The 15,445-nt window shown below is 36.0% G+C and overlaps 1 protein-coding gene across 1 annotated transcript in view; it reads right to left on the bottom strand.

The window, feature by feature from the left end:
• The window catches only part of LOC150079402 (uncharacterized), a 1,085,915-nt gene that overhangs the window by 933,743 nt on the left and 136,727 nt on the right, over nucleotides 1-15,445 (bottom strand). The window contains exon 2 of the mRNA XM_090383052.1: nucleotides 483-597. Coding sequence (XP_090239178.1) covers nucleotides 483-597 — 115 coding nt within the window. The remainder of the gene's footprint in view (nucleotides 1-482; nucleotides 598-15,445) is intronic.

The raw sequence follows: 15,445 nt of genomic DNA, 5'->3' as shown, positions 1-15,445 counted from the left end.
TGTTACCCACAAGGACGAATAGGTTATGATGGTCTGTATCTGAATAAAGTGACCCAGCAATATTATAATAGGTTGCGAAGGTCTTAATAAAGTGACCGGCAGTATTATAGCCTAATGCGCAAGTCATGAGAGAATGATAAAGGTTTGACTAGATACGAATAAATATGTTCCAACACAGTGCTCTCCACTGGTTCTAATAAAGTGGATAGGAAATGTATAACCCAATGACATAAAATGATGAGAAACATTTGAAAGAAAATGAAAACAAAACAATATTAGTGAAAAACCCACCACTGTTTTTTTCTATTTCGTTTTCATTATTTAATTTATTTATATAAAAATATTTTACTCTTTTAGAGAAAAAAGGGAGACAGACCTTGCTTAGTAACTAAGCTTTGCCTTAAAAAACAAATTAAACTGAATTACTCAAAGTAGACAAAGAAGTTTATTTATTTAAAAAAAAAAAACTAAATTTCGCTTACTTTTGTGTTCGGCAGGCTTCCAAGCATGAAAATGTCGCATTAACTACCTTAGTAACTGGCCTCTGGAGGATGGACGACACGTTTCCATGGAGACATCCGAGCAGCCACGGCAAACCTAAGAAAGTCAATAAGTAAAATTTATTGCAATTACCTGCTAATAGATGGTGGTTGTCATTATTAAATAGCGGATTAATTACCGTAAGTTAAAGATTAACAGCTACAGGTTATTTAGGTGTGAGGAGAACGCCGAACACTCGCCTACGGTACTTTGTAGAAAGGAAAACTTTAGATATACGCTGTTGGATAAAAAACTATTAAGCTAAATTCTCTGGCAACAGCATTTCTTATACAGTGTATAACAGTTAAAAGTATGACGACAAGATAACAGCAAAAGAAGAAATTCCATATTTTTACTATAAATAAATAAGCATTTTCACAAAAATAAAATCCTAAAGAGCAGTGTTCTCCGACGTGAATTTCGCGATATATAGTATCGGGCTAGATTCTTTTTCAGAATAAACGCCAATGTAGATAAGGTCATGAGGCATTAGTATACCGTATCTGTAAATTGCACATATTCTATGTCATGAAAATAATTCTATAGCATGGAAATATCGTATTAAATTTCCAGAATATATATAAAATAAAAATTAACTTGGTCACGGTGTGAAAACAGTCTACAGAAATTCAATAAAAAATCCATAAAAGAATAGAACCCAGCCCTTTGTCACACGAAGAACAATGGTCGTAGCCACTAAGCTAACCAGGAGGCCACGACAGTGTGACTGTACACAGGAATTCAGGTCCGGAGAATACGACAGCTACCACAAACCGTACTCAGATCTTTCTGGAAAGCAACTCGATAATACAGTAAAACCTCACTAATTCCTACCTTCTTATAATTTAGGCTGTCACTTTTTTATTTTTTTAATGTTTATATATATTTTTTATGCAGGATGGAGACAAATACGGAGGATGCGGAAAGGTCAGGGAATGACCACCGCATATCTCGGAGCAATATGGCCTTAGTTGCTAATGTTCCTAAAAACCAAATAACAACAACAGCAGGATGGAGATTTTTCCTAAACTATAATTTAACTACACAGTTCTTGCAGAATTGTTTCACAAATCACTTGGTAAAATAAGTAAATTCATTCAAAGGGAAAAATTAAATGCAAACATTACAAAGACTTTTATCGTTAGATAATGCCAGCGTCAATGCACGGTCGCTTGATATTTCATCAAGCGACCGGAACAGCAAGGCATTTAGATCAGATGAGCACTGAGAAGCTGTAAGATTTTTGGGTCCCTAGGCACGTGCCTAGTGCGCCTATGCATAAACGCATCACTACGACCATAATAAGATCAAGGTAAGACCTTACCTCTAAAATAAATTTATAGTTATTAACAATTAACAATGTTTACTATTTAAAAAAATATAGTGTATTATTTGTTCTATTTGATTTGAAAGCTTTGGATTTCAATTTGTTTTAAATACAAACATTTTCATAAAATTTCTCTATTTTCGTCATGTGTCCTAATACGTTATATTTGTGTCTATAAGATAATAGATGTTACTGTATTGTGAATAAATCTGTTTTCTATAAATTACGATTTGAAAAATATTTACATAAAATTTATTCTATAATGCTGACTTTTCACTATTTCGGCTTACCAAATATTAAGTACAGAAATTAATTATTTTCCCCCCTTTTTGGTCACTACGAGCATTGAGAAAATCCGATTAATGCTCAAATTCGAGAGTTTAAGATGAACAATTGCGAAAGTCGTACAATATATATATTTTTAAAACTTTGAGAATTTGGCACTTGTTGAATAAGTATAGGCCAGAAATGGATGTATTCAAGATTATTCACAAAGAAACAAAACTTCTCTACTAATTCCTCTTGCCGTTCAAATTTCAATACGGACCTGCTTATCACCAATCTGTCAGGAATCTTACTAGGGTTGAATTCTGGGTGAAAATTTCATCGCACTTGCACAAAGCTGCCTGTTTCATAAAACAGTTCAACAAGCACATATTCCCGCAGACTGCACAATCTTAATCACTGTTCAACAATATGGTCACGACCATGGGCGTCCGCAGAAGGGGGCAAACGGGGAACTTGCCCCTCCCTGGGATCGAGTAAAAAATTCCACAAATTATAATCGTAAAAGTGATTGAGATATCAATCCCTTACACCCACGACCATGGGACGCTTTGTCTACCTTAAAATTTTATTACTAGTTGCCCGGTTTCGGCCCTCGGCGGGGTAACCATAGAACACGTGTTCCATCTACTGCAGCAATAAAACACGTGTTCCTGTTTTTGGTTCATCGACTGATATTCCCCAAACTTTACAGAAGTTTTGGAACACTGCGACTATTTCCCTTCTATTAATTCGGCAATAACTATTGGTATGACATTACCGGTTACGATCTGTACCATTGAAAGAAGTTTCAGCACCATGAGCCGTATGAAAACATGGTTAAGGTGTCCACTATCTCAGAAACTCGCTTATTAGTTTTATGTATGATTAGTACAGGAAGAAACTAGAAGAGTAAACGGTAAAGAAGAAATTTATTGAAAATGTTATCAATAGGTTTGCAAGCGACAGACGGAGATTTCAATTCTTATACGATACGTGATTATTGAAATTATTATTATTATCTATATATATATATGAAGTTATGTAAAAGAATATAAGAAACAGAAAAGGAGAAAGTGACAGAACAGATTAACGCCATCAAATTTATAATTGTACATTACATCTGTCTGTATACAGGGTATCTCAAAAATATTGGTACAAACGTTTAGGGGAGGTAGGTAACATCTGAAGGAATGTGAATTGCATAGAAACTCATAACCCTAAACATCACCGTAAGTCGGTACACGGCGCTGTTCATCAGTTCGCGAGAGGGAAAATTTCTGGTTTACTCATTCAAGCAGTAGTCGCCGCACGAAGAGCATGCATCGATATACGAACTGTGAGCTGGCAGACATGCACCTAGTGTATGGATTAGCAGAGGGGCAATGGACGAGCCGCTCAACGAATTTAGGGAGAACGCTTCCCAGACAGACAGGTACCGGACCACCATTTGTTTGCGCGTGTGCACCAAAATTTGTGCGATTATGGGTCATTTAGAGGTAACAGGAGCAGTGCGGGCAGACCACGTTCGACGCGAACTCCCGTCATGGATGAAACTGTGTTGAATGCCGTCCAGCACACGTGCCGTTGCCTCTGCCTTAGGAGTGTTTCGTTGCAGTGTACAGCGTGTCTGGCACGACGATTCCTTACATCCCTTTCATCTCCAAAGGGTTCAGTTAGTTCTCCTCCAAGATCATCCTGCACGTGTGGATTTTGCGCAGTGGTTTCTCCAAGAAAGTGTTCAAGACGTGAATTTTCCAGCCTATGTTTTGTTCACGGATGAGGCTTATTTCACTCGGGGAGGCTTATTCAATCAGCACAATGCTCATGTGTGGGCTCAAGACAACACACAAGGTGTGCGCCCCATGCGGCACAACATCGCTTCGCAATAAATGTGTGGGCAGATATGGTCGGTGACTGCTTAGTCGGCCCATACCTGTTACCATCCCGCATGAACTCCGCTAAATATCGGATCTGTCTTGAACAAGTTCTATCAGGGTTACTTGACGATGTTCCAGCAAATGTGAGACGCAACATTTGGTTTCAACATGGCGGGGTGCCGCCCGTTATTGAAGGTGTATTCGTGACCATTTGAACAGGCGTTTTGGGCGTCGGTGGATTGGCCGTGGTGAACCCGTTGCCTGGCCCCCCACGCTCACTTGATTTATCGAGCCTTGATTTCTTTCTTTCTTTCTGTGGGGACCCTCAAATCTATCGTGTATAATCGCCTGTGGAGACGGGAATGGATCTCGTGGCGTGACTCGTCTGCGCTGCTGCTACTGTCAAAGAAACTCCAGGTGTGTTCTACCGTGTCCACCAATCCATGCTGCGTCGGTGTCACGCATGCATCGTGTCTCATGGTGGAACCTTCGATCATCTGTTGAAACATCATGAAATGCATCCATCTCGTACTCTATTGTTAATATTATGTCAAATAAATGTTTGCCACTAATTACTGTCTTGTGTCATTTCTACTTCTTGTGCCTCTGCTACTACTTTCCCGTGACGTTTCCGGTTATGGGTTCCTATGCGATTCACATTACTTTAGATGTTACCTACCTCCCCTAAATGTTTGTACCAATATTTTTGAGACACCCTGTATAACAATTTTTGAGTTAATTATAATACCAACTAGATAAGTTGGAGGATTTAGCATAAAAGTATTTGGGGTGCAAACTATACTCATTAGTTCAAAGGGCCAAGTTTATGTAACCTAAGTTGGACTTCTTTGTTGCACCCTATAAATAAACACATAAAATAAAATAATATAAAATAGTAAAATTAAAATGATAATACAGTATAGCTAATTATAGATATATGGATACATTGAATGGTACGTTAACTAGGGCTAGCTCCACTCAATATATCCCATCAATAATTAGCTGAAGCTATCTGTTTCTGTTTGCCATGAAATGACAGAAATGAGTATAGTTTGCACCCCTAATACTTTTACTAAATTCTCCAATTTATCCAGTTGGTATTATAATTAACTAAAAAAACTGTTATATATATATATATATATATATATATATATATATATATATTGATTCTTCTTTCCTTAATATTGTAAATTTATATACATTATGTATGTGCTTTTGTATTGATGCAATACTGTATTCTATAATATACTTGTTTAATTAAATAATTATTTAAAAAAATAAATCATTATTTAAAAAATTAAATAAAAATTTATTGATGAATTATTTGTCTCCAAACTTTGCCCCCCGTGGAAAATTTTCTGTGGACGCCCATGGTCACGACTATTTAATAGTTAAACCCTGTGATGGCTGAATGCTTGTCGGATCAATGGTTTACTCAGGGAGATAGGCCCAGTTCAAACCATTACTTTTTATGAAGATCCTTATGAGGATCCAGTTTCCAATTCTTTGTTAATCCTATTAGCCAATACGGCTGAATATATTATTATTAATCATTTCAGCCTCATATGGCTCGAACTCAAATTTTGATGTCAGTGGCAATTTAAATGTCACAAGATCACAATTTCACTTCACAGAGGATTATACCCTCGCTTTTATTTTTTTCATAATTTGAAGCATGATGACTGGGAGTTAATATCTGAGCGCTCTCTCTCTCTCGCCATAACATCCTGGATAACGTTCACTAGGCGCCTCCGTAGCCAGGCGGGAAGAAGCAGCAGTGCGTAGCACACGCTTCTTGATTAGACCGGGGTTCGAGACCGTCACCACCAAATACGGAGGATGCGGAAAGGTCAGGGAATGACCACCGCATATCCCCGGAGCAATATGGCCTTAGTTGCTAATGCTCCTAAAAACCAAACAAACAACAACAATGTTCACTACGTAAGATGGAAAGCATAAATTAAAAAAGTAAATATAAATACGCTTCAATGCAAACCGCTAAAAGGCCGTAAAGACTCAAAAGCCTCCTAAGAAAAGAAGAAATATTCTTCTTAACCTCGCAATAAAATTTAGCTACACTAGAAAAACGGATGACTTCATCCAGTAACTTATTCTATACACGCTTCACACGATTAGAAAAATCCTACCCTCGACGATGTAACCTTGCATTTATATAGCCCGAGATTTATATACACGCAAATTTACTCTATATATTCGATGCTATCAACCGTTACTTTCCGCTTCAGTAGCCCTCTTCCTTTCGTCAAGATTTTCTTGTATGAATGTCCAACGGTGTCATGCACTAATCAACAAAAAAAAAAAAAAAAAACACACTGCACAATAAATTTATTTATTCTAAATCCTTTTGCACTTATCAACAATTCCCTAAAATGAATATAGCAATCTTTTCGCTCCACTGAGGACTCAAAGAGGAATTTATCTGAAGTCCTGTAAGTTTTTTTTTTTTTTTTTTTTAAATACAGGTCCGAGAATCCAACCGACAATAGATTGTAATGCTTCTTTAATAGCAAAAAACTGAAGCCTATAACAGCTACAAATTGATCTGTAATAATGCCACTGAAAAGGCTGACAAAGGCAGATATATGAGAAATCGCTGGCAAAGGCAGATATATGAGAAATCGCTGGCAAAGAGAGCAAAGAGGTGGGGGATAAGGAATTCTTCACATATATAAATGCAAAGAAGAGAAGGGCAAACCAGATCGGACCCTTATGTAATGGACGTGAGACAGTATTAGATACCCCAGCTTAAGTTGCAGATGAACTCAACAGTTACTTTGCATCGATATTTACAGAAGAAAAACCCTTCACGTCAATGAGAAATTCTAGGAGTGAAGTTGAAAAATATGTAATTAATGATGTTGAAATTTCACACGTTTATTTAATGAATAAATAAAAAAAACTTTCGAGCCTGCAGGCCAGTAAGGCTCCTGGGGCTGATAGCATTTACCCTATAATCTTAAGGGAGGCTGCAAGTGAGTGCACTGAACCATTGAGGCTAATTATGAGAGCATCACTGGACTCTGGAGTGATTCCGTTGGATTGGAAAAGTGCCAATGTATCTCCAATACATAAGGGCGGTTCTAAGAGTGAAGTGGGAAATTACCGGCCGGTTAGTCTAACTTCAGTAGTAGGGAAAATCATAGAGACTATGATCAAGGATGGAATTCAGGATCGATCACTTCGATGGAAAGGGAATTCTGAAGGATACTCAGCATGGTTTTGTAAAGGGAAAATCATGTTTAACTAATCTGGTTAGCTATTTTGACAGGGTCACTCAAGAGCAGGATTTTGGGAATAATTTTGACGCTGTTCTTTTGGATTTCAGCAAAGCATTTGACTTAGTCCCACATGAGCCGTTACTTTATAAGCTGGAACAGGTTGGAATCACAGGGAAAATCCTTAGATGGATAGCAGGGTAGCTTCAGGGCAGGAGGCAGAGGATTGTGATAAATGGTTATTCCTCAGACTGGGTTGATGTAAGAAGTGTAAAAGTCTATGTAAATTTGCAGATGATGTAAAGATTGGTAGAGTAGTTAATGATTGCCGCCAAGATGAGCTTCTTCAGAATGATCTAGATAGACTTCAAAGATGGGTTAGAAAAATGGCAGCTATGCTTTAATCCAGCAAAGTGTAAGGTATTGCACCTGGGGAACAGTAACCCCAAAAGAACTTATACACTTGGCGGAGTTGAACTAAAGCCGATAGTGGAGGAAAGGGACTTGGGTATTACGATACAGTCAGATATGAGGGTCTCCGAGCACTGTAGACTGGTTGCAAGGAGAGCTCATGGTGTTCTATCGATGATTTATCGAACAATCGCTAGTAGAGATAAGGACGTCATAATCCCATTATATAAGGCTATTGTTAGACCACACTTGGAATACTGTGTTCAAGTATGGAAACCGCACCTAAAGAAAGACATTGTTCTTCTTGAAAGGGTCCAAAGACGGGTAACTCGCCTGGTGAGGTCGGCAAAAGGGCGTCCTTATGAGGAAAGACTTCGAATATGTGGATTGCAGAGCTTGGAAATTAGGCACCTTAGAGGAGACTTCATTGAGGTATTTAAGGCTCTAAGAGGCATAAGCAAATTGAAAGGACGAAATTTTCACGGTTATAAATCATTCTAGAACTAGGGACCATAATTTCAAGGGTGGAATTATTTAAATGGGGGAATTGTTTAGACTGGATTGCAGGAAGTTTTATTTTAGCCAGCGAGTTATAAATTACTGGAATAAGTTACCTACATGGGTGGTAGAGGCTGACAGTCCGGGGAAATTCAAAGGTCAGCTATATCTTATTAGTTATAATTAGTTATACTGCAGTCTTATTAGTTATAATTAGTTATACTGCAGTCTTATTAGTTATACTGTACAGAAAACTGGAGTTGTTTTTGTTTTGTTTTTTCCCCGTCTCAGAAATTCAATGTATTGCAGTTTTCTGGCCCCATTTGCTTCTTCATCTTTAAGGGTTTTTAACTGATTGGACTGTATGGTGCATTGCTGGAGAGGATAACAATTCGTACCGACCTGCGTATTAGTCATTGACGTTTTTCTTGTTGACCTTTTACAATTGTCAAAGAGCTGGAATATCACAGAGACATCTGGATAGACTTAAGCTAAGAACTCATCTCTAATCATCCATCTTTTCTTGCCGTTTTACTCATTCCTAATCACTGTGTAGTTTCGCTGTATCTCCTCCTTCCCAGTGATGAAACATACAGCCTCATCATTACCAAGAAACCTTAAGGGTTAAATATAATATCGAAGTGAATATTACAGTTGTACTGCAAAAAGACCACCGCACTATCAACTATAATAAAATCATCAAGGGTACTTTGTAAACGTTCTTTGTTACACGTATGTAACTAACATTCAGTTGGTTACAGATCCAAATCTTCACATGGTTCCCAGAAATAGTATGCCCTCCTACAGAATATGAGGAAAAGGAGCTTCTCTGAATGTTTGCAAAGGATTTATCCAGTGGCGTATTATCATGAGATTGGGCCCCTGGTGCAACGTAATTTTCACATTAAAGAGCCCTCCACAAAAGAGTGTCATCGATCTGACAGTAAGTTCTTTGGTATAACCAACTTGGAGAGCGACAAACAGTTACCGCAACACTGTCATGTGAATCCTTAAAGTTGCTTTATGATGATCAAAATTCATTCTTTCGAAAATATCCTTTCAAGTTGGCTAATTCTCATCTTACTTTATATTCTGAAGTTATAAAATTGTAAATTCTCCTGATCATTTCCCTTGATTTGCTTTTGTGCTTGAAGTGTGGCGCTCCCAGTATTTATTCGAGATCTTTCTCAATTTTTTTAGCTCCAATCTATAGACTTAATTGCTTATACGTTGATCCTTTACGCCACTGTCTTCGACTGATTTCACAACCTGACATTTTCTCTTCTTCCATTTCCTGATTATCAGCTAACAATACTTTCAATTCGCAAAAATTTTGAACGATGGTGTAAATTCGTGACTTTTTTTGGATATTACATTTTTTAACTAAAGTCTTTTCATATTTACTGGTGTTAAGTGTACATTCATTTATAGTTATAGCGTAAGACTACTAATATCTACCGACTTCAAGCAAAGACAAGCTTGAAGTAGGTAGATATTATTTATATGTTTTTGTATAAATATTATGTGTTGTAGTCAAAGACGGCTGTATGGTAATTTTTGCTAACAAAAGGCAACATTCCGTATGAAAGTAGGATAGAAACAGACATTTTGCCCTTGGGGCCACAATATCTCAGAATGTTAAAATATATTTAGTAGAAGAAAAGTAAAAAAGTATACAACTGAAAACAACGGTAGTGTACTCGGATTATCCGGTAGCATAATTACATGTCCGCGCTAGTGAGGAAATTACAGTATATAAGAATACACACTTTATAATCTTCAATAATGCTTTTTAATTTACGCAGTGAATAAAATTATTTTATGCATATACATTTCTGTTAACCTTATCCAGAGTTATTCAATTACACTTTATCTTAACTTCATCTTATAGTTTCTGATTTACAATTTTGTATACATAAAAATACTAAAAAGTCAAGTATCTTAATATTTTTCACTTTTTTTACCATTCTACAGTGAACTCGAGTAAGGGAACAAAGCCCTGAGTATATGAAATTAAAATAATTACGTACTTTATTATAGCCTTCACTCCGACAGTTTACAGCAGTGGTTTTCAACCGGGGTGCCGCAGCAATATTCAAAGGGTGCCACGTAATTTCGGTTTAAGTTACTTAAACTTGTTATTTTTTAAAAAAATTAAGTATTTATTTCATTATAAAAAGATACATCCTTATAATTATTATAATAACTATCATATATATTTTTTAAATATTATTTATATATATATATATATATATATATATATATATATATATATTATGTGAGGTAAAAATTAGGCAAAAGTAATAAAAATAAATAGATATGGCTATGTAGCTATCATTAGAGGCAGCAAATGCACATCCTCCACATGATGCCTAATTATATCTGATAATTAAAATAAATATGATATTTAAAATAAAAACACAAATGATAATTAAAATAAAAAACACAGGTTGATCTATCGGAGAATGGAGGGTTGGTTTGGTTCTTCGATATTTCTGCCTTTGCGATGATTTGTATGACGATTGAAATGCAGCGATTCCATGACCATTATTGGCCTCGTGGTCCTCTGTCGATATGGGGCATGATGGTCAGTCTATTATTTTGATATTTTAGTTTTTGGTAGTTTCTTTAACCCTTTTTGGTGATATTTCACGTCTTTTGGAACTGGTACCTTCGAGGGGGGTACCGCTAAATTATTTATAATTGGCATTATTTTAAATTTATATCTTTTTTATTAATTGGGTTTAATGACTTAATTGACTAAATTATACCGGGGATTATCGACTACCTTTTTTGTCCTATTATTTCTACTTTCCCTTCCCTGTTTGTTTATTTTATATTATTTTGCGTTTTGCTTCGCTCTGCATTATTGCCGTACTACTGGCTGATGTTTTTATTTTAAATATCATATTTATTTTAATTATCAGATATTTTAATTATCAGATATATATATATATATATATATATAGAGAGAGAGAGAGAGAGAGAGAGAGAGAGAGAGAATTCAGATGTAACGTGCAGCAAATTGAATAGGGGTGCCATAAAATAAATTAAATTAATTAATGGTGCCATTATCAAAAAAAAAAAAAAGGTCGAAAACCACTGGGTTACAGTGATAGAAAAACGTTCGGAGCAATAAATTAACCCGCCCTCTGGCGTGTATTAAAAAAAAAAAAAAAGAGACCCTTTATTCCAAATTTAATTATAATTAATTTGAACTTTGGCCATTATCGATTTCAATTATCCAAATTTTAATGAGAAATTTACGACAATCGAAGTGAAAGGAAAACAATTGAAGCGTTTCTATTAATATACAAAATTAAAGGTCAAATATTAAGACATGACAATTAAGAACATTATCATGAATTTAAATTAAGGTTGAATATAAAATTAGGATTAATCTAATAATGAGATTAAAGTTAAATTTAAGATTCAAATTAAATATTAAATGTTATTATTCCGATAGGACCGTATAACCTTTCTACAGTATAACGGCCCATTTTGCCAGTCATAATAACCTATATACATTTTTACAACTAGCAAACTAATTCGACATGACTAGCAACGTGCGCAGCAGCACCTTGTAGAATGGTTATACCGGTCCTGTTGGAATACACATTTAATTTTAAATTTAATATCTGTAATGTGAATGCATTCAATTATTTGTAAGACCAGACCAGGCGGGTTGGCGTGTTTTTTTTTTTTTTTTTTTTTTTGGAAGGGGGGTCTACTTTGCTCAGAGTGAGCCATTTCATTCATGTGGCATACTAATTCTTATCGTCTTTATTCATCATAAACACATCATAAATCATAATACAACTGTGCGCTGCCTAGTCGTCCTGATGACGTCATATACAAAATTGTTGTGGCTTTCAAGAACACTCAAAGATTTTAACAGATGCTGCACTTCTCTGACTTATCCTTTATCAAGACTCTCTTCAACTAAACCTCTGCTCAGTGATACAGTCATCGACCAGAGACTTCTGACACCACTCCAGTTTAACAGAATTCAGAATTATATCTAGAATTTGTTCCTGCCGATCATGATTGAATGACATCACTACTTCTGTTTGACAATACACCTTTTCTCTTTGTGGACCACTTTGGGCAGCACTGCATAAAGATGTGGGCACGAAATGGATAAAGATTTTATTTTACGTTTTTTTTTATTTATTTATTTTATTTTATACATATATATTTTTTATTTCTTTTCTTCTTATATATATATATATATATATATATTTTTATTATTATTATTATTTTTAATTATAATTATTTATTTATTATTTTTTTATTTTATTTTATGCTATTCTCATCCTTATTTCTTCGTCTTCTGCTGTCCTGTCTCCTGGGAATGTGTGTGTGTGCGTGTGCGTGTGCGTGTGGGTGCGTGCGCTGTTGCCGGCACGGGGTTCTTTTGAATGGCTCCAAACCCTACTTGGACATTCAGTACGTGACTGTTGAGGTTGGCCATGGTTCCTGCGCAGTTGTGGCCTACCTCCCCGTGGTGTAGACGGACACTGGGCAGGCCTTCCAGGTAATCGCCTGCCTGGTGACAAAACGGCCAGAAACAACACAACACACACACACTGCACGAACATAACGTTACACACATTTCTGGCCTGTTGCAGTGCTCTGTAACCATCACAGTGTACAAAGACGGAGTTGAACTTTCGTTCAGGTACCGTCCTACATAAGATACTATATATGTCTACATGTTATCGTCTTTATTATTATGTAAAGGTGCGTGTCAGAGCCCGATTTACATATTATGCAGGCTAAAAAAACTCCTACTGGTGTAGAGTTTTTCCGAATAAGGGAAACTCTACACCCTCCACCTAAAATCGGCTAACTATTCGCGGCTGAAGAGGATTTTAAAAATTTCTCCAGCATACAAAGAAATCTGAATCCAGGCCTCTATAAGTGATAAATGATAAACCTACTATACTCTAAGGAGGACTCACTAGCCCAAATGGTGTTCTGGATACTAACTTTGTCCATGAAAATGAGTTATCTATGTGGGACGCTATCCAACCAAATAACAGCCGGTGCGAGGAATTCCAACACGAAGTTCGAATGCAATTCAGCTTTCCCTCTGAACTCAACGTCTTCTCCAACAACACGCGATGTACCGTAAACTCCAATAAATTTGTTCCATACTAAAATTTTCTCATGCTTGTTATACAATATGGGGGGGGGACACATATAGCTATCCCACTATTCAAACCGAAGTTTATACGTGGACTACATGGAAGGGGATGGGGGAAGAGGGCTATTGAGTTCCAATTGCTGACTATTACACATCTCAGCATCGGCGCATAATGATCTTTAGTGGACTATATGGACTGAGGGGGGGGAAGAGGGTTATTGAGTTCCAACTACTGACTATCACATCTCAGCGTTGGTGCATAATGGCCTTTAGTTGCCGCTGCGCCGTTAAACCTCTAATAACAACATCTCAGTAACCTGGAAACCAGAACTTCAGCGAATCATGGATTCGAAGGCAGTCTTGAGGATACTTGTGGTAAAGGTTTCCTACTCGTAGTATATCAGTATAAACAAACTATGATTTGGCACTCTACGAGCATATGTGGTAGCATATACTCGCTCGTACATGCTACCACCCTGTAAGCAGAGCGAAAAGTGATTTAATTGTTGCTGTTTCTATAATTATTTTATTTTGCCTAGAGACGTGGCCTCAATTGTACACTTCGAAACTCAACAAGTAAAGTAAATTTGATGGTTGAGTCATCCTATGGCTTATTCTGAACACAGAATAAGCCATAGGATGACTTATTCTGTGTTCAGAATAAGTCATCCTATGGCTATTTTAAAAAAAAAAACCCATCGTACTTGCAAGCATATGCCTTCTCTGCGGAATTCTTGTACTGTTGTGTAATATCCTTTTTTTTAATAAGGTGTCACTGATGCAGTTACTATGAGATTTTTACTTATCCCAAGTTTATTGTGAATAATGATGGCTTACTTTCTTAATTCTAACAATTCCTAGAAGCACAATTTCTAGACACTTTTTTTCTTGTTTCTCCTAAGATGCTTACAACTAATCATAAAATACCGACAGCTAGAATATTTCTACCGGTAACGGGTCGACTTATTGAAACTTAATGGAAAATTCGTTTCATTTCAGCATTTGTATCGATGCAGTTTCTTTAGCTGAAACTAAGAATTCTGTGATCCCCCGAATTAAAATATTTTTGTAAAATAAAATTTAAAAAAAAATAATAATAAATAAATAAAAATCAGCTACAACCTAACAACACAATTTGTTTTATTACCTTTTTTCGTAATGAAGTTTTGCAATGAAGGCATTTTCAAATACTCCTTTAAAAGTTTCAAATAAATTTTTCGTATTTCTGTGCGCAACCCAAAACTCGGTTATTCTTCAAACTACCCTTAATTCAGCACATACTAATATGCTTATATCCCTATATACTAATAAAGCAGTTTCATTCGGTAAATTTAAATTACTATTATAAGCCAACTACAGCTTATAGTATGCACTGATAGAGCTGAAATTAAAAAAAAAAAAAAAAAAAAATCGTTCTTAATAGCTTTTAAAGACTGTTAATATAAAAAAGGTAGACCTCCAAGGAGAAGAATAATCCTTACATTCTAAACCCAAGTACCAAATCACCATCTTAAATTCCCAGAAGACTAATTTGTTAATGACAGTCCAGGAAGCATTCTAAATGCTACATTTAAATATCGTGCGTGTTTTTGCATTAATTTCATAACACACAAAGTGGGTTCAAGTCTTAAAAAAATAATAATAAAAAAAAATAACGGATGACAGGATGATTTTACGGAGAGCCCCATTTCTCATGTAAAGGATGAGGCTTTAATAGAGAGTTTTTTGGTGGTCGCCATTAACTTAATGACGGCTTCTTTGGCCAGTTTTTTAGTTGGTCATTAGCACATCGCTGACTCTAAAAACTCCAGAATTAATTACTAATTATTGGGCTTATCCCTTTATGTGAACCAGGTGTTTGGAGACGGAAAGGAGAAATCACAGGAAGAAAATTTCATCTCCCTTTGCTTATAATAAACTAAACATTGTAGAAGATTGTAATTTAAAACAAAATCAAGTTCTTATTGATATAAATGAGACAACAGTATAGAATTTAATGCTACAAGTAATGATTTACTGTTGAATACAGCCTTTGGAATGCACTTGCTCTGTAGAGAACAGCCAAATAAAAATGGCGGCACGTTTTTAAAACAAAAATCTCTGCATTATTTAAACGAATGCTTATCCAAAGGGATTGTTT

Source organism: Mastigoproctus giganteus, chromosome 10 (assembly GCF_048544385.1).
Source record: "Mastigoproctus giganteus isolate SK-2022 chromosome 10, ASM4854438v1, whole genome shotgun sequence".
Classification (NCBI taxonomy): Eukaryota; Metazoa; Arthropoda; class Arachnida; order Uropygi; family Thelyphonidae; genus Mastigoproctus; species Mastigoproctus giganteus.
The sequence above is the reverse complement of the archived record's forward strand: the minus strand, read 5'-3'. Positions and strand labels throughout refer to the sequence as shown.